Source organism: Cnephaeus nilssonii, assembly GCF_951640355.1.
Source record: "Cnephaeus nilssonii genome assembly, chromosome: 11".
Classification (NCBI taxonomy): Eukaryota; Metazoa; Chordata; class Mammalia; order Chiroptera; family Vespertilionidae; genus Cnephaeus; species Cnephaeus nilssonii.
In genome coordinates this window covers 40,705,337-40,731,108 of record NC_137082.1, presented here as the reverse complement: position 1 = coordinate 40,731,108, position 25,772 = coordinate 40,705,337, and the positions used below count along the sequence as shown (strand labels likewise).

General features: G+C 38.0%; 1 protein-coding gene across 3 annotated transcripts in view; it reads right to left on the bottom strand.

The window, feature by feature from the left end:
- WDR7 (WD repeat domain 7) overlaps nucleotides 1–25,772 on the bottom strand; it is a 290,874-nt gene that overhangs the window by 238,678 nt on the left and 26,424 nt on the right. For all 3 annotated transcript variants that reach the window (XM_079784071.1, XM_079784070.1, XM_079784069.1), the window contains exons 7-13: nucleotides 24,338–24,414; nucleotides 22,540–22,659; nucleotides 20,909–21,054; nucleotides 20,436–20,538; nucleotides 18,339–18,495; nucleotides 17,877–18,125; nucleotides 16,906–17,126 (exon numbers count right to left, since the gene is read on the bottom strand). In XM_079784071.1, the coding sequence (XP_079640197.1) occupies nucleotides 16,906–17,126; nucleotides 17,877–18,125; nucleotides 18,339–18,495; nucleotides 20,436–20,538; nucleotides 20,909–21,054; nucleotides 22,540–22,659; nucleotides 24,338–24,414 (1,073 nt within the window). The remainder of the gene's footprint in view (nucleotides 1–16,905; nucleotides 17,127–17,876; nucleotides 18,126–18,338; nucleotides 18,496–20,435; nucleotides 20,539–20,908; nucleotides 21,055–22,539; nucleotides 22,660–24,337; nucleotides 24,415–25,772) is intronic.

Here is a 25,772-nt window from a genome sequence, read left to right as displayed (position 1 = left end):
CAACACACACACACACACACTTCAGCCTTGATTAAGGGTGGGAAAGATGCGTTGGAAAATCTGCTGTTCACATGTGAAGGTGGCCTTACTAAAATGACTGCTCTATATGAGCAGGCAGAGCTGGGGGAACATTGATCTGTTATTATGTGTTCCCTTTCCACAGTGTGAACTTCCCTTTGTTAGCTGCCAGGGCTGCTCTCCGTGGTGCTGCTTTCTGTTTGTGACTCTCATTGAGACCCATGCTCATCCCAGCTCCTCTGCTCAAAAATAATGCCCTCATGGTCCCTCTGCCACAATCATTTCTGAGGAGCCACGGAGTGTCTGTATTATCTGTGGATGTGCTTCACAGCTTCTGTCTATAATGTCAGGGGGTGCACCACCTCACCCACACACAATAGCCAATTAAACATTCTGCTGCGCATTTTCTGTTCGTCTCCAGTTTTTGCCCTTCAATTCCTTTTTAGCACAAGATGCAATATAAATAATCGAACAAAGATGGTAAAGATTTTTCACTAGCAACAGAGAACACAATCCATGACCTGGAAAATTAAAAATGAGTCTTTATACTTTTTGAGATAATTTCTAAGCAATTTAAAAACTTAATTAACTTTTTTAGTGACTTAGGTTATGCTTTTAGCACATACTAAGAAGAAACCATATGAAAACAGCCACCTGAAACTCACGATTGTATATACTGAGGCTACTTATTCCGGATGAGGCGCACTGCACTACATACTAGTATACACTATCCCTTCAATGCACCCAAAGGGGAAAGCTCGCACGTCTCACCCTGCTGGCCTTCACTTCAGTAAAATAGCCTGTTCCTAGCTAAAGAACAATAGCTCACTGATTGGTCTATCTCATTGAGTGAGAAATGCTGACATGTATCCAATTTCTTAAAAAAGGGAGGGTGTGGGTGGCCAAATGTACACAGGGAACACAACTTACAACTGCTTTTATCCACAGAACTTCCAAGAACCTTTAACAGCCTTTAACACAATATCACTCTCTCCAAGTTTATGTGACTATGGCAACCTAGTTTTTGAGGAACACAGTTTAGGGCAGTGATGGGCTACCTTTTGAGCTTGGTGTGTCAAACTTCGCCAAAAAACTGAGCATAACTCGGGTAGTGTGTCACTTTGAGGAAAAAAAACATTATTTCGCAAATGTTTCATACTCAGGAGCAGCAAATGTTTCATCCTCGGCGGCCGCATGTCATCAGAAATGGCTACGCGTGTCAGTGCTGACACGCGTGTCATAGGTTCGCCATCACTGGTTTAGGGGGAACTGCTCTAACTGGTTCCTTTTATGTTTTGGCTACTAAGAAACTCAGGTCTCAATTTTCTGTCCATAACAGTACATGACCTTGAGCACGCACACATTTCTGAATGTGGAGTCTCACTGGTCTCATCTACTTTCTGCTCTCATTTTTTCTTCACCATGATTAGCTTTATTTTTCATCCTACTGAATAATGTTTATCTTATTATTTTTTTAATCCTCACCCAAGGATATTTTTCCATTGATATTTAAAGAGAGTGGAAGAGAGAGGGAAAGACAGAGAGAAATATTGATGTGAGAGAAACACACTGACTGGTTGCCTCCTGCCTATGCCCCAACCAGGGCCTAGGTCAGGTATAGGAGCCTGCAACCAAGGTGCATGCCTTTGACCAGAATCGAACCTGGGACCCTACTGTCTGCAGGCTGATGCTCTATGCACTGAGCCAAACAGGCTAGGACAATAATGTTTATTTTTTCAACCTAAAATCTATTTTTGAATGAAACAGAAGACTAATAAAACATAGATACTAAGGTTGAACTACTTTTTTCTTAGATTCGGGTGTTTTATTCTTTTATTCTGTGTTAGCTTTTTTTGTACTTTTTGTTTTATGCATGTTTTAAATACTATAATAAATGCAGCCCAGGTTTACTAATTTTAAAACTAAGTTCAGAAAGATCATGTTAAAAACCTTTATTAAAACACTAGAGGCCGATGCACAAAATTCGTGCATCGCAGCCCCGGCTTCGTCCAGAAGGTCATCCGGAAGGACGTCCGGAAGGTCGTTTGGCTGTCGGGTCTAATTAGCATATTATGCTTTTATTATTATAGATTATATAGAAGTTTCTCAAACAAGCATTTGTTAAGCTTACTTATTTCATGTTTCTTGATAAGCATTCAATTGAGACATAAAATATGATTTATTTATTTAAAAAACGTATTGAGGAATGGGGGGATAGTTGACTTATGGCTCATAAAAATTAGCTTTATAATTAAGCAGTAAATAAAAGTAAAGTGGCAAACTACAAAAAATTTCATTTAAATATAGGCAATGTTAAAATAAAACAGGGTGAAAAACATATATGGCTTTATTTTTAGTTATTTCACACTACATAAAATAATTGTGAGTTTCACTAGACATATATTGGTAACTGAAGATAATACAATGGAGGCTTTACATTTCTACAGATTACCATTAGTGCTGACTTTGTATTTATCAAATATATCCAACTTACAAAAAGAGATGTTTGCTACATAAATGGTAAACTTCTATTTCCTATTTTGCAACATCAATAGGCCAAAAAGTGGTTATTTATGTATTTCTCTCATTAGAGAAAATATATCTAACAGATTTTTTTTTTAATTCCTATAGTCAGTAATATTATTATAACTACGTATGGTGTCAGATGGGTTCTAGACTTACCGTGGCGATCACTGCAAAAGTTATATAAATGTCTAATCACTATGTTGTACACCAGCAACTAATATAATAATGTATGTCAATTATAATTGGAAAATTTAAAAATTTTTAAATAATTCCTAAACAACATACTTTTCATCTATTCATGTCTTTTAATCAAGCACAGATCTGCCACAGTATGCAAAACACCTGTCACAACTTTTGACTCTGCTACTTCGACTCACAAACTCTCCAAAATCGTCTTTAGAATGAGCTTATTCTTAATTAAAGCATACTCCTAAACTAGCCTACTTGCTAGCCCCAAGTTCAATGTAATTTCAATAATATTCACAAACCTCTTGTCATTCTTTTCAAAGAGTAGAAAAAAATGAGGCATGAGTCCGGGTGACATTTATTTTACCTTAAAAATAAATAGGTGAATTTTTACTAATATTCTTTACTGTATTCGGTGTGCCTCAAATTATGGTCTGTTAGTAGATTGCAACATCTGAGATCACAGAAAACTGACAACCACTTAACTACACATTCTCTTTCTCTCTTTGCCTAATACCTCCTACTGTAGTTTATAATTGCAGACATTAGGCAAACAAACAAAAAGGCCTCCCCTTCCTTTGAGAAACTTGACCTTCAGCATCAACCCCTCATGAGAAATTCACTGTCAGAACTCTCACCCTCCCCATTTATATGCAGGTGGACAATTTCAAAACTTCAAGAAAATGCAACCCATCCTCATAAAAAGATTTAAAAGCTCTAGTTCATGTTATCACTTTTATTAGTAAAAATAAAGGATATACAGGCCAAATATTAAATAATACCATTGCATCTGCTTTAAGTAAAAAGATTATAGGATGTAATTTTCTGAAGGGAAACAAAGAACTACAATTCCAAAAATTCTAACTTTTTGTTTCCACATAATGGATTCTCTCTAACACACACATTTACATCAATATGTTTTAAAGAATAGATCTGTTCTTTCATATAGTACAAAAATGATGAAAATTGGTAAATGACACGCTCCACCCACACACAAAAAAATGATCCAAAATAAAAATGACACATTGTTCCTATAAGGGAAAATAAGCAGCTGAAGAGTTAACTCTAGCTTTACTGTAATAAGCAACAGTCTGGAAATATCCAAAATAATCAAGACTAAAAACAAAAAAAAATCAATATTACTAAGCCCAAGAAAGCATAGTTATTAGAGGTACTTAACTCACCAGAAAAGATGGTTCTTTGCTTTTTAAATATGGATTAAAATAAATCTAATTTTTCTTCTTTCAAGAAAATGCTAGTCCAACTCATGTGAAGAAAACTGGCCTACAGTGGAAATGGCCCAGTACAGTAAAACCTCATTAATTTTGATTCCACTAATTAATTCTGAGGTGGTTACCTTTGCAGGCTGTGTGAAAACAAATTAATGGTATAAACAAAGCAAATGTCTAGCCTATTTAAATGGAAAATGGAAAAAGACCACTCTCAAGCACCACTTTGGTATTAATTTTAATTCAACAATGGACAGAGTAATGATAAATAATTCTCAGCTATCTGCTAAATGAAAGCCCTTAAAAGATTTGCTAAAACACAATTAACTTGGTTTATTCTTATCTGTCCTCAAAATTATTGAAGAAGCATTTCTTAAGGAATATTTTATAACCCCTATCTCTCTTTGATTTAGACCTACCATTTGTAGGCTTCCCCACAAATGAGCTGAATTATTATTATTATTAAATTCCGGAGATCTTGGTTATTGAACATTTTCTTCACCGACAGTGATTTATTCTATAATTTGATTAATTTCATTCTATTTAATTTTTTTTTTTCTTTCAACTGGAAAAGTCACCTAAAACATTACTTAACATCAGGGCATTATAATGAGAATGTGTCTTAAGATATTTAAATTGTGTAATTAAAATAATAACACAACTACTAAAAAATGGGAACCTTATATCTTTAAATTAATTGAAAAGCATTTATGCTCAGAACTTTTTGATCACACACCCATTCATTAAAAAACTTTGCAATATGCCCTAACCGGTTTGGCTCAGTGGATAGAGCATTGGCCTGCGGACTCAAGGGTCCCAGGTTTGATTCCGGTCTAGGGCGTGTACCTTGGTTGTGGGCACATCCCCAGTAGGGAGTGTGCAGGAGGCAGCTGATCTATGTTTCTCTCTCATCAATGTTTCTAACTCTCTATCCCTCTCCCTCCCTATCCGTAAAAAATCAATAAAATATATTTTTTAAAATAAATAAATAACTTTGCAATGTATTCCCATTATACATATATTTATAAATTACATACGTACTGTGCCAATACATCATGTACGCTGTAAACCATGAACAAAAATATATATTTCAAAAGGATGACAAAGTTTAAATAAACAAATTTAAGATGAAGTGAAAATTGTCATAAATGTCTTGCTAACAACTTTAACTTTATATTAGCACTAGAGGCCTGGTGCACAAAATTCATGCACTTGGGGAGGGGGGGTCCCTCAGCCCGGCCTGCGCCCTCTCATAGTCTGGGAGTCCTCGGGGGATGTCTAACTGATGGCTTTAGTCAGACATCCTTAGCGCTGCTGTGGAGGTGGGAAACGCTCCCACCGTCGCTGCGCTCGCCAGCCGTGAGCCTGGCTTCTGGCTGAGTGGCACTCCCCCTGTGGGAGCGCACTGACCACCAGGGGGCAGCTCCTCCATTGAGCGTCTGTCCCTGGTGGTCAGTGCACATCATAGCGACCGGTCATGCCACTGTTCAGTCTATTTGCATATTAGCCTTTTATTATATAGGATAGAAAGGTTTTATTGTTGTAGTAGATGCAAATATATATTTTATATAATTATGATATTTTTTTTGATACCTTCCTGCCAGATTGATCAAATGATCATTGCCTGATGGAACAGAGTGCAGAAGACAGGGGAGACAGTGGGCTGGTGGGAGGTAATCAATCAAGGACCTTGTATGCATATATACATGGCCCATGGACACAGACAGTGAGGTCCTGGGAGCGGGGTAGGGGGGTGGACAGGAAGGAGGTGAATGGGGGGGAAGAGGCACATGTAATACTTTCAACAATAAAGAATTATTAGTAAATAAATAAATAAAAATAAAATAAATAAAATAAAATGATCATTGCTTGAACATCATAATGTGGCTGCTGAAAAGATTTAATTTTTCATTGGCAATACCTTTCATCTTTATTTTCTCTGTCTATTTTGTGATGGCTAGGTTAAGAGCTATGGAATATAATCTGAAATTCCCTTGAATAAATAAATACATTTTAACTGGAAGTGCACCTACTCAGAGCAATGCTGCCACGCTTCCTGAGGTGGCATGTGCCCACCTGATGTATGAAACAAGTGAGGCACCAATGTCCTTCCATCTAGCAAATGTTCAGAAGCTAAATCTTTAATGTTAAAAAACTGACATAAATAAAATCTCTGGCCCGAGCCGGTTTGTCTCAGTGGATAGAGCATCAGCCTGCGGACCAAAGGGTCCTGGGTTCAATTCTGGTCAAGGGCACATACCTTGGTTGAGGCTCCTTCCCCAGCCCGGGCCCTGGTCCAGGCTTGTGCAAGAGGCAACCAATCGATGTGTTTCTCTCACACATCGATGTCTCTCTCTGTCATTCCCTTTCTCTTCCACTCCCTAAAAATCAGTGGAAAAATATCCTCGGCTGAGGATTAACAACACACACAAAAAAAACAACAACCCATACCCCAACTATCTCACTAATATTCTACTTTACCAACCATTGGTATCAACTGGTGCATCAATACCACTTAGCTATTTTTACTGTTATGGAACAGCACAGACTAAGAATCCTATCAAGTTGGCTTGGTATTTTATAGGTGAAAATCACCCAAATTCATGTTCCAAACACTACTAACTCTGTCCTGGAAGCAATATGTACCAATCACATCATAAGCTAATTAAAAGCAAGGTTGACAATATGCAACACAACATTTAACCAAGTAAAAACTCTATTTTTTGTTGAAAAAAGTAAGATCACTGGGGCAAGGATAGGGGGGAAGATACTGGGCCAAAGTAAGTTTATTCCAAGGTTAATTATTATTGTTCAAAGAATTCTGATTCTAAACCAAACAAAGTCTCATCGAATCTGCCAGTATATAATCTCCACGGTACATTAGTGCTGAGCAGCAGAATGCCACAAGCTATCATAGAATCTGAGAGAGTCAGAATACACCACCTAGGTCATCCGGCCTGACCTTAGCATTTTACTAGACTTCATTTAAATTTTAAACCATTCCCAGAAACCTCTTATGTAACCTGTTCTTCAGCATCTGCCATGAGTTACAGAAATCAGAGACAGCGAGGTTATCCCATCCACTAGCTCCCTGGGGAGGTGACTTGCTTTCTAACAGTTCCCAATGTCAATTACATTTTTTCTGGTTTTGCTAATTTGTTTGCTAAACTAAATTATTCTTTTTCTTCCTATCATTTCAGAAGCAATCTCCTAGCTGCCCCAAACAACTGTTCTCTTTGTCTGAATATTCTTTAAATATATGAACACTAACTCCTGTCTCTCCTTTATAAATATGTCCATCCTGAGACAAGCTATAAATGACCAGCTTCTTTCACTCATAAATCAATCCCACTGTTCTCTTAATCATTATTTCTTGTACTTCCCAGAACTCTTTCTCTGGAACATAAATGTGCATTTTAAAATGCATCATTTATCACTTTTAAATATTCTACCTAAAGGGAAAATAAAAGCCTATGAATATTAATTTCATTTCCACACTCTCATAAAACTAGATAAATTTTTCTTCAGAAATCCATAGCCCATCCTTCTATTTAAAAAAGGAGAGAGCTGTGGGTTTTTTTTAAACAACTATTTTAGAAAATAAGACCAACAAAAATACTGACAAACCATCTAACTGGATATTTATGTTCTATATGAAAATTAAGGCTTCTGGGGGCCATTTTAAACATCATGCATTCACTACATAAAGAAGATAACTGAAGAAAGTGTTACATCTGCTTGGTTCTAAAGGTCCTGTTCTCACTAACGTGACGAACAGGCAGCTCTTTAGTGTAGGATCCACTCCTTACAGCAGAAAGTGGTCTACAACTCCTTCAGAGAGTTTTCACCAACATCTAAGGAAGACCACTGATTATGACTCCAAAAAAAATCATTATAGAATAATTGCCATTTTTGTTGTTTTTAATACATATTTCACTTTACTCTCTTGCCAAATCTTTGTTTTGAAAGAATAGCTTGCATATTTTACTTTTGAGCAGGGTTTCATATTTTTATCATCTTCACTGTTTTCTTTCAAATACTCTTCCTACATAGGATGAAACCATGTGCCCTAATGGTCTCACCTACAACTAGCCCGCAGCACAAACAAAACCATTACTCTGATTTCTTGGTCATTCTTTTCAAAGTAATGTACAAATATGTTCATTCCTAGCAGTGTTTGTGATATATTAGATCCATCGGGTACTAGTCACAGCAACTTCTCACGTGCTCCAGACTACTCCCTATCACATACTAAGTACCTCTGCAAAGAGGTTGTTCCCATATGTACGATTTCATACCCCTCCACAAAACTAAGACATTCATATACTTTCAAAACACATTCAATACACCTGATAACACTCAAAAAAATACATTTAAAAAACTAATAAATTCAAGTAGATATTACCCTTCTTGGAAATCTTCCCAAACCCCCAAAGTTTACTAGGTACCCCGTCTAGAATCTTCCTGAGGGCCTTCCTGGAACATAAATAGGGAGGTCACAAAATAGGTACTTCAAAGTGTTTATCATGCTGCATAATAATTGCTTGTTTTCTATTCTGGCTCCCTCGTTAGATGAAATTCTATCAAACCGGCACTATGCCTTATCTATATATATAAAACCCTAATATGTGAATAGACTGAACAGCGGAACAACCAAACAACCGGTCGCTATGATGTGCACTGACCACAAGGGGGTGCGAGCGAAACATGGCAGGCGGTGGCAGCTGGCGCAGAGAGCGGAACATGGCAGGCATCGGCCATGGCGGGATGGTGGAGCAGGTGAGCAGGGACACCAGACCAAGGCAGGGCACCAGTCGCTGTCTTCGGAGAGACCTCTGGTGGTTACTGAAAATTCTTTGCTCCCACGCACTGTGGCCCCACTGGGTGCTCGCACTCACTGCCGGCGCCCAGCGCCAGCCCTGATTGCTCGGTGCTGTCAGCGGGTGCGAGCAGCTGCTGCTGGCCCCGCCCCTCAGGGCTTCTCCACCTCCCCTGCTCCTGAGGAGAGATCAGGCCGGCAGCCACCTCTCGCACCTGCTGCCGGCGACGTCCCTGCTCACACTCACTGCCGGCGCCAGAGCCGCCGCTCGCACCCACTGCCAGCACCCGGTGCTGGTCCCGATCACTCAGCACCATCAGCGGGTGGGTGCGAGTGTCAGTGCCGGCCCCAATCACCCCTGAGGGTTTCTCCATCTCCCCCTGCTCCTAAGAGGTGATTGGGGGAGCAGCCGCCACTCACACCTGCTGATGGAGCTGGCCCCGCTCGCACCCGCTGTTGCCGCCGGCCCTAATCGCTCCGCAACGTCAACAGGTGCAAGCGGTGGTGGTGTGAGCGGGGCTGCAGGCAGACAGGAGACTGGGGCCGTGGTGGGAGGGGCCAGGCAGGGGCGTGGAGGATGGGCCGAGACCTGCCCCTGTGCCCACCACAGCCTCACGGCCCACAGTTTCTTTCAAGGTGCATGAGTTCGTGCACTGGGCCCATAGTCCTATATAATAAAACCCTAATATGCAAATTGACTGGTCGCTATGATGTGCACTGACCACCAGGGGGCAGATGCTCAATGCAGGACCTGCCCCCTGGTGGTCAGTGTGCTCCCACAGGAGGAGCGTCGCTTAGCCAGAAGCCGGGCTCAAGGCTGACGAGCACAGCGGCAGTGGCAGTAAGGAGCAAGGGGTCCGGACAGCGAGCGCCCTAGACTGAGAGAGGGATGTCTGGCTGCTGGCTTAGGCCTGACTCCCCGCTGGCAGACATCCCCCGAGGAGTCCCGGACTGCAAGAGGGCGCAGGCCGGGCTGAGGGACCACCCCCCCACACACCCAGTGCACGAATTTTGTGCACCGGGCCTCTAGTCCACTATAATATGTCTGGTCTTCGAAGGTACATGGAATATGACAGGCACTCAGATATTTGCTAAATAAATTACTATCAAAAATATGTTATACCTAATCATAGCCACCTTAAAAGTCATTTTTTTTCTAATAATTTCTGCCATTTTAAGAGAAATTTTAACTCATTTTGAAATTGTTTTATGATCAAGTTACTCAACAAAAAGTAGTCTTTGCCCTGTGTCCTACTATCTTTTCAGCCCCAAATAAAAAATCAAAATAATCAACCACTTCATTCACAAAGTTCAGCACCTAATCACTTCTGACTTACTAAGAATAAATTTATGCCAATGCAATCTTCTCCACTACTAAGGGTGTAACTTAAGATCTAAAGAAACCTTTCCAAAATAGAGGAATTTCTAAAATGTTTGGCACAATATCAGCACAGCCATAATAAGGATGCGGTCCTTCTCATTACTGTTGAAAGGACCCCTCACTGACACTCTCAGTGCATCACTGATACTTTCAGCTTCTGACATAAGAAACAGGGTTTGCTATGATATTTGAATACATAGATGGTATCCACAGCAGGAATATTTTTATATTTTTTTATCTTCAATACAATAGTAATAGTAATATGATTTCTAAAAATCTAGAAAACATAAAATTATAAAGAATAAAATATAAACCAATATGAATGGACAATCCATATAGTACTGGTATATAAACACATTTGTGCTTTCAAAATGAAAACAAGTACTATACACTTGCACATATGCTACACACACCTACTTACAAGCCTAGAAAATTAGCAAGACTAAAACAATTATAGGCAGGATAATGCAGAATGAAGGGGGTAAAATGATCGTTGTATAAGCCTATTCCTAAGTTCAATTGAAGGACAATTTGGCAATATCTATTCAAAAGCTTTTAAAAATTAATATGCCCTTTTATACAGCAATTCCACATTTAAGAATGTATCCTAAAAAACCATTCCAGATGTGCAAACATACTTAGCTATACTAATTTTCACCCCCACTGTTGATAAGAGAAAAAATATTTAATAAAGCAACATTCTAAATTTTCTGATAAATTTCAATAAACTACAGAATAACATTTAAAATGATATTAGAATATAATTAGTGACATAGAACATATCTGTATCTTACATATATTAAACAATGTATTATTTAATTTTAAACAAATAAAAAATAATTTCAAAAAGTACTGACTGCAAAAAAATATCAGATGTCAAAATCTAAGAGAATCAAGTGTTACAGGGAAATAAGAATGTTACAGAACATTGTGTCTACTGTGTTATATTGTAGGAAATTAATGACAGGTCTATTTCTTGCATTTGCTTAATTTACATTTCCAAAGTATACCCTGCTTGGCTTCAGAGACTATGGTATAATGATAGACATTGTTTTTTAAATGTAATATTCAAGTTAAAAGAATAACAAAAGTCCAATCAAAAGTAAGATAAGAGCTAATTCAGGCCCTAACCAGTTTGGTTCAGTGGATAGTGCATCGCCTGCAGACTGAAGGGTCCCAGGTTCGATTCCGGTCAAGGGCATGTACCTTGGTTGCGGGCACATCCCCAGTAGGAGGTGTACAAGAGGCAGCTGATCGATGTTTCTCTCTCATCGATGTTTCTCTCTATCCCTCTCCCTTCCTCTCTGTAAAATATATTTTTTTTAAAAAAAGAGCTAATTCAGGCAAAAGCTTTAGGTACATTTTCAGACTGAAAAGTGGAGTACATTATAAGAAAAACCTCATTTGTTAATTGCTCTTACCAGCTGTGAACGTTAGCCGCACTGCACACATAGAGTCAATATACTATTCATATTATATCTCTGTCTGTAAGATCAAAGGATCGAATACTTCAAATGAAGGCACAAACTCCAATATTTAGGTTGGATACCTGGCACTCCTGTTTCACAAGCCCATGCTGCCCTCTTCTGGATACTTTGGGAAATTATGTGACCTTAAAAGTTCAGTAAGATGTAAATGAAAAAGAGTCACTTTTTAAAACTAAACTAAGAGAGTTTATTACCACCAAACCAGCAATTCAAGAAATGCTGAAGGGTCTTCTATAAAAAGAAGAAATAGGAAGGGATAAAGAATAAAAATGGTGACAAACAAGTACCTGTCAATAATCACTTTAAATGTAAATGGATTAAATGCCCCAATCAAAAGACATAGGGTAGCTGAGTGGATAAGAAAAAATGACCCATATATCTGCTGTCTACAGGAAAACCACCTCAGAACAAAGGACTCACACAGACTGATGGTGAAGGGATGGAAATAAGATTTTTCAGGTGAATGAAAATGAAAAAAAAGCTGGGGTAGCAATACTTATATCTGGCAAATTAGACCTCAAAGTGAAGGCCATAACAAGAGATAAGGAAGGCCACTTCATAATACTAAAGGGAGCAATTCAACAAGAAGATATAACTTTGGTAAACATATATGCACCCAATACAGGAGCACCCAAATACATTAAAAAAAGAATATTTGGAGGATATCAAAGGACAGATTGACAGCAATACAGTCATAGTAGGGGACTTTAATACCCCACTAACACCACTGGACAAATCCTCTAAACCAGTGGTTGGCAAACTCATTAGTCAACAGAGAGGCAAACCACGGCTCGCGAGCTGCATGTGGCTCGCGAGCCACGGTTTGCCAACCACTGCACTAAACAAAAAATGAGCAAAGAAACATCAATCCTAAATGACTCACTAGATCAGAAGGAATTAATTGACATCTTCAAAACATTTCACCCCAAAGATGCAGAATATACATTCTTCTCATAGACCACATATTGGGGCACAGGCAAACTCTCTTCAAATTCAAGAAGATAGAAATCATATCAAGCATCTTCTCAGATCACAATGGCATAAAACTTGATATAAACTACAATATAAACAATCCAAAAAGAATCAAACAACTGGAGGCTAAATATCCTCCTATTAAACAATGATTGGGTTACCAAAGAGATCAAAGAAGAAATAAAAAACATCATGGCAACAAACGACAATGAAAACACAACAATCCAAAATCATGGGACACAGTGAAAGCAGTCTTGAGAGGGAAGTTCATAGCTCTATAGGCCCATGTCAAAAAACAGGAAAACAACCGTAATAAATTATCTCTAACCCTACAACTCAAAGAGTTAGAAAGAGAGCAACAAGAAAAGCCCAGCGTAAGCAGAAGGAAGGAAATAATAAAGATCAGAGTGGAGATAAATGACATAGAGACCAGAAAAAAACAATACAAATGATCAACAAAACCAAGAGCTGGTTCTCAGAAAAGATAAACAAGATTGATGAACCTCTAGCCAGGCTCACCAGGAAGCAAAGAGGGAGGACCCAAATAAACAAAATCAGAAATGAAAGAGTGAAGTAACAAGCAATCCCATAGAAATACAAACAATTATGAAAAAATACTATCAACAACTCTATTCCAACACAATGGACAACCTAGATTAAATGGACAGATTCTTAGAAAATACAAGCTCCCATAATTCAATCAAGAAGAATCAAAAAACCTGAATAGGCCAGTAACTACCGAAGAAATTGAAACAGCGATCAAAAATCTTCCAGCAAACAAAAAACCCTGGTACGGTCGGCTTTACAGGGGCGTTCTACCAAGCATTCAAAGAATAACTAAAACCTATCCTCCTCAGACTACTCCAAAAAATTCAAGAGGAAGGCACACTTCCAAGCTCTTTCTATGAAGACAGCATGACCCTAATCCCAAAACCAAATAAAGACACCACACAAAAAAAGTGAACTACAGGCCAATATCCTTGATGAACATAGATGCTAAAATCCTCAACAAAATTCTAGTAAATTGAATTCAGCATTACATTAGAAAGATCATACACCGTGACCAAGTGGGATTTATTCTGGAGATGCAAGGATGATACAATATCCGCAAATCAATAAATGTGATACATCACATAAACAAACTGAGAGACAAAAATCACATAATCATATCAATGGATGCAGAAAAAACATTTGACAAAATCCAACACCCTTTCTTCATAAAAACTCTCAGCAAACTGGGAATAGAGGGATCATACCTCAACATAATAAAAGCCCTATATTACAAAGCTACAGCTAACATCATCCTCAATGGGCAAAAACTAAACTCATTTCCCCCTAAGAACAGCAACAAGACAGCGATGCCCACTTTCACCACTCCTGTTCAACATAGTACTGGATGTGCTAGCCATAGCGATCAGACAAGAAGAAGAAATAAATGGCATCCAAATTGGAAAAGAAGAAGTAAAACTCTCCTTCTTCGCAGATGACATGATACTATGCATAGAAAACCCCAAAGATTCCATAAAAAACTACTAGACCTAATAAATGAATTTGGCAATGTAGCAGGATACAAAATTAACACCCAGAAATCTATGGCCTTTTTATACACCAATAATGAACTCACAGAAAGAGAAATTAAAATTAAAAAAAAACAATCCCATTTACCATAGCACCAAAAAAATTAAGATACCTAGGAATAAACTTAACTAAGGAGGTAAAAGACCTCTATTCAGAAAACTACAGAACATTGAAAAAAGAGATAGAGGAAGACATAAACAGATGGAAGAACATACCATGTTCATGGATTGGTAGAATCAACATCATTAAAATGTCCATACTACCCAAAGCAATCTACCGATTCAATGCAATCCCTGTTAAAATACCAACGGCATATTTCAAAGATCTAGAACAAACTCTCCAAAAATTCATCTGGAATAAAAAAAGACCCGAATAGCCACACCAATCCTGAGAAAGAAGAACAAAGTTGGAGAGATCACAATACCAGATATCAAGCTATATTACCAAGCCACAGTTCTCAAAATTGCCTGGTACTGGCACAAGAACAGACATATAGACTAATGGAACAGAACAGAGAACCCAGAAATCAACCCAAGCTATTATGCTCAATTAATATTTGACAAAGGAGGCAAGAGCATACAATGGAGTCCAAACAGTCTCTTTAATAAATGGTGCTGGGAAATTTGGTCAGATACATGCAAAAAAAAAAAAAAAATGAAACTAGATCACCAACTTACACCATACACAAAAACAAACTCAAAATGGCTAAAGGACTTGAATGTAAGATGGGAAACCATAAAAATCCTACAAGACTCCTTAGGCAGCAAAATAGCAGGCATATGTCGTAGCAATATCTTTACAGACACAGCTCCTAGGGCAATGGAAACTAAGGAGAAAATAAACAAATGGGACTACATCAAAATAAAAAGCTTCTGCACAGCAAAAGAAACCATCAACAAAACAACAAGAAAGCCCACTGCATGGGAGAACATATTTGCCAATGATATTTCCGATAAGGGTTTAATCTCCAAAATTTACAGAGAACTCATACAACTTAACAAAAGGAAGATAAATGATCCAATCAATCCAATCAATAAATGGGCAAAGGATCTAAATAGACACTTATCGAAAGAGAACATACAGAAGGCCCAGAGACATATGAAAACGTGCTCAAAGTCACTAATCATCCAAGAGATGCAAATGAAAACAACAATGAGATACCATCTCACACCTGTCAGAATGGCTATCCTCAACAAATCAACAAACGACAAGTGCTGGCGTGGATGTGGAGAAAAAGAAACCCTCGTGCACTGCTGGTGGGAATGCAGACTGGTGCAGCCACTGTGGAAGACAGTATGGAGTTTCCTCAAAAAGTTAAAAATGGAACTCCCATTTGACCCAGTAATCCCACTTCTAGGACTATATCCCAAGAAACCAGAAACACCAATCAGAAAGGATATATGCATTCCTATGTTCATATCAGCACAATTTACCATAGCTAAGATTTGGAAACAGCCTAAGTGCCCATCAGCAGATGAATGGATTAAAAAAAAACCTGTGGTACATCTATACAATGGAATACTATGCTGCTGTAAAAAAGAAGGAACTCTTACCATTTATGACAGCATGGATGGAACTGGAGAGCATTATGCTAAGTGAAATAAGCCAGCTGGAGAAAGATAAATATCACATGATCTCACTCATATGTGGGATGTAATGTTCAACATAATTTGATGAACAAGAACAGATCCAGAGACAAATGGTGGTGGTGTTGGGGGGGGGGGGGGTGTTAGAGAGCAACTAAAGGACTTGTATGCATGCATAACAAATGGACAAAGACACTGGGGCAGTGGGGGCTTGCCCAGGGTGGGAATAGCTTGGGTGGGGGGGAGGGTCAATTGGGGAAAAAGGAGACATATGTAAAACTTTAGACAATAAATAAATTTTTAAAAAGTAAATAAAAGAGCCCAGTAGGCATGACTCAGTGGTTGAGCATCAACCTATGAACCTGGTGGTCACAGTTTGATTGCTGGTCAGGGCACATGCCTGGGTTGCGGGTTCGATCCCCAGTGGGGGACATGCAGGAGGCAGACGATCAATGACTGTCTCTCACCATTGATGTTTCTGTCTCTCTCTCCCTCTCCCTTCTTTTCTGAAATCAATAATAATAATATATATATTTTTAAAGTAAATAAAAAATGGCACTTAAAGAAGTTGCAATTTTTGTTCTGGAAACTCATTCTTCTCCCTCCCAAAAGCAAAGTGGAATCTGATTTCGGTCCTTATCTTTCCAGTTCAATTTTAATGCTTTCACTACCTAACCATGTATCCAGAAATAAAAAGAATGGATTTGTCTGTTTTTAAAATGTAAATAATAGTATCATACTGTATCACACACAAATGTTCCGTGTCACAGGCCACACTTCGACATGCAGCCATCTGTGGCACAAACTGACTGAGGCACTGTGGAGAGCTCCGCGCAAAGATATCAATACAATTCTACAGTTAAGAACGATACCATTGGGTCATTAGGGTTATTTTTTTACTTTCTGAAAACTATGTGCATCTTTTATTTCTATGTACCCAATAGTAAATAACCATAACTTTGCCTAAACTTTCCATGTCACCATCATTTAGTTTTAAAATTAAAAGGATTTTAATTCTCTTGTCACACGGCCTTTAAATGACTCTAGGCTCCACTCATACTGAGCCTGATAGCCACATGACTCAGCTCTACCACAGTAAAGTAATCATTTTTGACCAACTTACACTACAGTTTTCAGGTGGAACCAAGAGTTGAGTAATCTCGCCACCATGCACACAGAAGATATGTTTCATTTCTCCAGAAAATATGTCCCAAATTATGACCGAAAAATCCACACCTCCAGATACCAGATATCTTTGATCATAACGAGTTGAGACCTGATGAGGATATAGCAAACATGTGACTTTGTTCCGATGACCACGGAGTGTTCTGTGAGGTGGCCAACCTGTGAATGAGGGTTTGGATTTAAAATGGGAAAATAAAAGTCTTACAAAGTTTCAACAAATAAAAGTAAACATGAATTGTCAAAATAGCTATAAATTTTATCAAAGAAAAGGCTTCTGATTTTATCTCCTAAAACTGCTCTGCCCAATACGGTAGCTACTAGCCACATGAGACCACTGAGCACGTGAAAGGTGGCTAGTCCAGACTCACGTGTGCTGTAAATGTAAAATACACATGAGCTTTCAAAGACTTAGGACAATAAATAATAATGTTAAGTATCTCATTGAAGTAAAAATAGTGTTGCTATATTTAATTAAATAAAATATATTATTAAATTTAATGTTACCTGCTTCATTTTCACATTTTTAATGTGGATATTAGAAAATTACATACATTGTTACATATATATATTTCCACTGGGCAGTACTGTTCTAAAAGATTATCAGTATTAATAACAATAAAGTTCATTATGTAGTAAACCATAGAGGTTAACTATTGGTAAATGTAAGTCTTAATATACCTCAAAGAGATAAAACTTGATACTTCTTTATTCACAGTCATTAGGTGGTATTTATCCCAAGAATAGGCACTGAGTATTTTATTATCTGCGCATTAAACTCTATCAGCCACATAGCACACTAACAACTACACTGATTCATTGTATATGTTAAAAACAAAGCCTGCCAACATTGTCGCTATCACGGCACAGAGCTCTCTGGACACTTTAGACATTGGAAGGTCGTCAGTATACCTCTTCGGAGCATGTGTTCCCCTTGCAGCAGCTGTACTATGGCTGTCTGCGTGGCAGGTACAATAATGATGCTCCCATCTTCACGGCCACAAACAAGTCGTCCATGTGCTGGTATGTACACACTTGCGGTTACTTTAAGAGGTTCGTTACTATTGGGGATCACACTCAGCTGATCTATAATTCCAGCTGGATAAGGGTAGAGCTTATCAAATGCTTCTTGCAAACTAACAGAAGTTGTGATTTCCAACCCTGTGGAGGTTTGGTTTTGTATAAAAGAAAAACATTGAGCATGTTAGAAAAAACTTTTAAAATATTAACATAAGCATGCTTACAGCTGATTTAGTAATATACCAAAGAATAACTGTCATCAAACATGATTCTAAGAAGAAAATGAAATATGACATTATGAATTTGTTGTTCAGTGGTTAGTATTTAGGTTGTTAAATTAAGAAATTGCTGTACCTGATTTACTTTTTGCTTCTTCAGCTTCCTGCTTCTCAGGTGTGTCTGAGATTTTCCAAATATTCAATCTTCCACAAGAGTCCCCCTGAATTAATAGTTTATGGAAGTATCCCCTGGCTCCATAGAAGAACCGAGTAACAGGAGGGCAAATGAGCAACTGAAAAAAAATTTGTTCAAATATCTTTAGCTTTTTTAATCAAAATATTTCACACATTAACATTTTTTTCAGATAAGGATGTTAAGTACTTTGCTTCAGTACCAGAGTAAGAAAAAGTGTTTATAACACCCAACAATATTTTAATGTAACTTTGTAACATTGATATACATGCCAATTAACATTGAAATCCAGAATAACACGAAGAAATAAAAATTATATACTCTCTCTATAGAAGTGTATTTTTATATTTTTGCTGTTTTATAAAAACTGGTTAGTCACCACAACAATACAACTTACTTAACTGTCTGTTATTACATAGTTAATATAAAACATGATATTCTTTACCAAAACAAAAAGTCTCCACTCAAAGGTCAAAAAGGGAGAACTGGCTAATCCTGACTTTTGCCCATTCCTGATTAGACACTAGTAAGAGCAGCAAACTTAAACTATCAGGCTGTGCAACTGGAAGGCTCCATTTGTTAAAAATGAGTATATTCTTCAGCCAACAGTATAACATTTCATTTGATCACATTTACATAATCAATTCGAGCATAGCCTGATATGTTAGCTATAAACTACTAGGAACAAAATACATTCATTAGGGTCTTGTATATACTTTCACTTTAAAACCAATTATTTTTCTGCTTAAGATCCTGTGTCTTCAGTGAGATCACTTATTTGAAAATTTTAAACAGCGGTAGAATCTTAAAATTAAAGTTTGGAGTATTCATTCACAGATACTTGAATGTTAAAACATAGAACATTATCATAAAAAACAGTAATAAACAGACTTCAGAGATTATGGTCAAATAATCTAATTACTGTATTTGGTATTAACTATTTTCCTAGAAAGCACTAGCCTACAGAAATATATATATTAAGCATAATCAACTCTGAAAATTACTAAAAGTTTTCATCGATAACTTGCTGAACAAGGAGAAGTTGCTATGGCAGCTATAATAACCAATATTCTATATTTCACCACATGGGTATCTCACACCAAATAATAGTACATTTTGATTTAAAATGTACTGGGGAGTTTAATATTAAAAAAATGGAATGTGTTTATTTTGTTTTGTTTTGTGTACACTTTTTATAAAATCATTATCCCTTCATTTTTACTGGAAGTGACTAAGTTAAAGAGCAGTAAGTAGAAGTTTAAGTTAAGAGAAAAGGATAGGTTATAGAAGATCTTAGTTATACATACACATATAAATTCTATATGTTCAAAATATTCATGGTAAATAATGATTCCCTTTCCCTCATCATCTCTCCACATAAAGATGGAACAAAATTCTCAGAACAAAAAAACTGTGGAAACCTAGAAATAAAGGAAACTTTATTTCCAAAACCAAAGCTTCTTTCTTACTAGTGAAAACCCGGTACTAAGAATTGAAAACTTATTACTTAGTGCTGTTGTAAATATTAAGAAATCTTAATAAACTTGTTTTTATAGAGAAAATTTTCTTTTATTATTCATTTGTAAAGCCTAATGATTTAAATCACCCCATGGTTTTGGGAGATACTGCAGCGCCTTGTTCAAATAATGAACTCTTACTAGTGAGCACTATTACATGATGATCTTGCCCTTCTAAAAGGGCATTCCATCTGTCACTGTGTTCATAGCTGCATAATAGCATAAAATATATTTGCACCATCAACATGAACTTTATCAAAAGTAATTTCCAGTATGTAATCAGCATTAAGTCATTTGTATTCTCAGAGAATGGTGAATGCTATAGTATAGTCATACTATGTATAAGATATGCAAATATTAAAATTGTGCTTACAGTTGACCATGTAAAGTATTTCACAGTGTCTAACGTAGTGCCTTGAATTATATTGAACCTTTCAAATGATTTGCTACCAAAATACACCAAAAAATATAGTTATGAAAATTTTTCAACTATCAATTATAAATGATACCTGAAAATTTTTACCTCTTTATCTGTTCGATCCAAGAGGCTATGTTGTACAGGAGGGATTAAATTTTCAACTGCTTTCCCCACATCACTGCGGAATGAATCACTAGCTGGAAGGCAACTGAAAATGAGAAAAATAGATCATTCAATTAAAATACTGACATTAAACATTTTGTCAGGTCATATGACGGTTTTGACATGAATGAGAAATGGTTTTTTAAATTATAGTTAAATTAATTTAGCATTAAATAATGAACATCACTAAATCATTAAAATATCCTATTTCAAATAAAATACCCCTATACTGTACTTAGAAGTTAAACTGGAATTACTTATCTAACTAAAGTTCTAGGTGACTTTTTTAGCCCATTTTAAATTTTTTTCCTCATATTAAATATTTGTACTATACGCGTTTGCATACTTCCAGGTTAAACCCAAATTCAGAATCTTTTGCTTTTGATTAAAGTCCTATGTTATTATTTATTGAATACCTGGCAGGTAGTTTGTAAATATAACTTTGCCCATTTTCAGTCCAAATGATTACTTTATCTGCTGATACAAAGTCACCTCCAGTCCATGCCTGTCCATTTTCGCTGGGGCCTGAACACAACAGGGAATAGTCTCCAGCATCAAATACCTACAAGGAAGAAGAAATTTGCAATCTAGTCTGAGCTGTACATTGCCTGGTGGTAATAGAGCTGTTGGAGGCAGACTACCTGAGCTGTAATCCAACAATTCCACTGCCACTTTAGAGCCTTAGCCAAGCTATTTATCACCCCCTACGCCTCAGATGCCTTATCTACAAAACGTGGAAAGTAACATTCCTACCTCGGTAGGCAGCCTCTGGGACTGCTGTCCTGATCCCCGACTCCTGGTATTTAGATCCTTGTGTAAACCTCTCCCCGAATGTGGGCTGGATTTTGTGACTGCCTTCTAGACAGTTGAATGTGGCAGATGGGATGGGATCTCAGTTCCAAGGTTAGGTGGGTCTTGGCTACACATTCTCTCGTGCTCTCACTCTGAGGGGAGACAGCACCCATTCTGTGGCCTGTCCTATGGAAGGGCCCACGTGACAAGGAAGAAAAGTGTCCAGCCAACTGTCAGGAGGACCTGAGGCCTGCCCACCGCCATGTGAGTAATCTTTGAAGCAGACCCTCCCAAGGTGAGACTTATGATGAGACAGTAGTCCCTGCTAACACTTGATTGTAGCGTGTGAGAAACCCTGAGCAGGTAGCCAGCTAAGCGGTGCCTGGATTCCTGACCCACAGGTGGGGTGGTGATACATGCTTTAGATGGGTGATGATACGTGTCTGTGGTCTAGTTTGGAGTGATTTTTGTTATGCAGGATTAGATAACTAATACATCTCCCCTCTGAGTTGTAAGGATTACAAGAAATAATACAGGGAAAGCTTTGGTACAAGCAATCAAAGCATGCTGACACCTTTTCTATTATGAAAATATTAAAGTCTGCCCAGCCAGTGTGGCTCATTGGTTGAACATCGACCTATGAACCAGGAGGTCATGGTTCGATTCCCAGTCAGGACACATGCCTGAGTTACAGGCTCGATCTCCATTAGGGCATGTGCAGGAGGCACCTGATCAATGATTCTCTCTCATCTTTGAGGTTTCTATCTCTCTCTCCCTCTCCCTTCCTCTCTGAAATCAATACAAAAAATCTATTTTTTTTTATAAAGGGAAATGTTCAAGTCTGGCAATGTGGAAGCAATATACTCCTTCATCAGCTCTGAAATGATGAAGAAAGACCTTCCTGACTCTTAGAAGTTAGGACAGAATGGCAATTGGGAATAACAACAACCTGCAAAGATATGTCAAATGCTGCCACTGCTTATGTTACACTGACAAGATAATGACTAAAACAGCAGCAAAAGTAGAAATTAAAATCAACAGAATAATAATCATTAACTGAATCATTCTATAAACAAACAAAAAAGATAACTATATATGGCCAAATCCCAACACCTCAAAATACAATATCAAAATCACATATGAATACCAAATGGTTAACCTATTCTTGCACCAAACTTTTCCTGACATTTCTCTTTGGAAATCTGATAAACCAACAGGGTAAAAATGCAACTTCTTACTTATGCAATGATCTTACCCGCCAGTATTTGGAGCATACAACCAAAAGTGACCTCTGTGTGAATGCACAAAAGGAGATGCTCTGGCAATTCTGACAATAAATTGGTTTGGATTCCTCTTCAAATACTGGCTCAGTATCCTGAAGAGAAAGATTTGCAAAATTTTAGGAATGACTTGGTTGTCAATTAAAATTATCACACAATGATAAAGAAAACAAAATGAAATAAAGACATCACTTGATGGTCATGGTTTTAACCCCTCGTGTGAGAACCACAGCAATAAAAAGCAACAAAAATGCATTATGAAAACATCTGGGCATGACATCTCTGCTACAAAGGTACTCAAGATAAAATACTGATGAGATTTTTTAAATTTTAAAAAAATTTTTAAATTTTTAAAAACAACATAAACTGATGAACAAAAACAGATCCAGAGACAGAGAAACATCGATCAAACCATCAAACCTCAGAGGGAAGGTAGGGGAGGATGGGTGTCAGGGGGAGAAATCAACCAAAGGACTTGTGTGCATGCATATAAGCCTAACCAATGGACACAGACAACAGGGGGGTGAGGGCATGAGTGGGGGGGGATGGAGGGCGGGTAATGGGGGAATAAGGACACATATGTAACACCTTAATCAATAAAGAAATTTAAAAAAATAAAATAAAATACTGATGAGAATCAGAATATCATCACAATAACAGATGATAAAAGTTTTGAGTAAACCCTAATTTTTGTAGCTATATGTGCTTTTAAGTAAAAAAACAAACAATAAAAACTGATCAATTCCTCCAGTTTCTCCCAGATTGAATGTCTAAAAATTCCCTAGCTGAAGAGACTAACATCAATTATTGTCAGAAAATTGACCTCCTTTCTGATAAGAAATATAACAAGGAAATCAAGCCCAAAGAACAGAGAGAGGGGACTAAAATTGGCTTTATATATTTTTTGTAATGGTTTCCTTTATATTTTTTTCCCTAGAGCAAACTACCTTTTAACTTAAATAGAAGCAATTGCGGAAAGTGCTACCACTTCTACACATTTCCATACATCCTATCCTGTGCAATATGTTTCTCTAATTCTATCCCTGATATGGCAAATGTGTACCATGAAAAGTGAAAAACTTGCCCTAACCGGTTTGGCTCAGTGGATAGAGTGTTGGCCTGCGGACTCAAGGGTCCCAGGTTTGATTCTGGTCAAGGGCATGTACCTTGGTTGCGGGCACATACCCAGTGGGGAGTGTGCATGAGGCAGGTGATCGATATTTCTCTCTCATCGATGTTTCTAACTCTCTCTCCCTCTCCCTTCCTCTCTGTAAAAAATCAATAAAATATATATATTTTTTTAAAAGTGAAAAACTTAATTCACTTACAGAGACCACATTGTAGGGGATCTTCTATACCAGTGGTCGGCAAACCGCGGCTCGCGAGCCACATGTGGCTCTTTGGCCCCTTGAGTATCACTCTTCCACAAAATACCACATGCGGGCGCGCACGTACAGTGCGATTGAAACTTCGTGGCCCATGCACAGAAGTCGGTTTTCGGCTTGGGCGAGTCTATTTTGAAGAAGTGGCGTTAGAAGAAGTTTAAGTTTAAAAAATTTGGCTCTCAAAAGAAATTTCAGTCATTGTACTGTTGATATTTGGCTCTGTTGACTAATGAGTTTGCCGACCACTGTTCTATACCATGTCAATAAGACTATTAAAAAAGATTAGCTTTCCCTTCCCCTTTAAGAAAAGAAGGTACTTATCATTATGAACATTTAAGACTACCTGAGAAGGAAAACAGAGAAATTAATCCAGTCTCATTTGTCTCACCTGCATGCCACTTATTTCAGAGGTAACAATCCACACCTTCAAGATGCCCGTCACCGAGAGTGCTACCACAGTGTCCTCTAAGCCAAGAAGGATCAAAAAGCCAAGGTTACAAATACAATACACTGTGTCTCTCTCACATCTATGCTTTTTTCTCTCTCTCCCTCCTTTCCACTCTCTCTAAAAATCAATAGAAAAATATCCTCAGGTGAGGATTAACAAAATACATGGTTTCTATACAGTAACACGGTCACAGTAGTAATATGGAACAGGGTTTGCTTAAATTAAATTAAATAACAATATGTTTTACAATTGACATAAAAACATAATTCTATATTTCATAAAATAACAGAAACCAGATTTTGAAGCATAACAGAGATGACCAAAAATTTGGAATTCAAGGAAGATTTTTTTTCTAGCTACTTGAAATTATTTTTTGCTAGAGGCCTGGTGCACGAATTCATGCACGGGTGGAGTCCCTCAGCCTTGCCTACGATCGGGACCAATCAGGATTGGCCAGGGAGAGGGACCTGGGAGGTTGGCTGGCTGGCCAAGGGGAGGAGCCACGGGAGGTTGGCCGGCCAGAGGTAGGGGTCACAGGAGGTTCCAATGGGGCCATCAGGGCTGGCTGGCTGAGGGGAGGGGCCACAGGAGGTTTGCTGGCTGTGGGAGGTTGGCTGTGGGATTGCACTGACCACGAGGGGGCAGCTCCTGCTTTGAGCATCTGCCCCCTGGTGGTCAATGCGTGTCATAACAACCAGTCGACATTCGGTCACTTAGGCTTTTTTATATATAGATTTGTAATCAAGTTTTTAATAATTTCAAATGTTCTTGATCACTATGTTAACAAAGTTTATCTTCAAAATTAATAATTTTTAATTATTTATCATGAATGAGCAGACTCACTTTATCTTCAAGGCACTTATTTACCCACTTTCCCACCTACCTTGCCTGCCTTCTAGACCAAGCATATCTAACTCGTGGCCAGCAGACCACATGTCTCATTTATTTAAACGATGCATGTGGCCTGCTGGCTGTGAGTTTGACATACTTTTTCTAGATATTTTATTGCACATTACCACCGCCAATGATCATGATCAAAAGAAACACATGATATAAAACCTAAATTCATAAGCTTTGGATAAGGGAGCAAACATACCAGGAACTTTCACTAAATTTAACTATGCATAATTCCCTTCCTTTTCATTATCTACACTAATAAAAGGGTAATATGCTAATTAGACTGGACGTCTTCTGGATGTCCTTCTGGACAAAGGCACGGTGGTGGGGGCCAAGGCAGAGGCAGTTAGGGGCGATCAGGCTGGCAGGGGAAAGCAGTTAGGGGCGATCAGGCAGGCAGGCAGGTGAGCAGTTAGGAGCCAGTGGACCCAGATTGCAAGAGGGATGTCTGACTGCAGGATCAAACCTAAACTGGCGG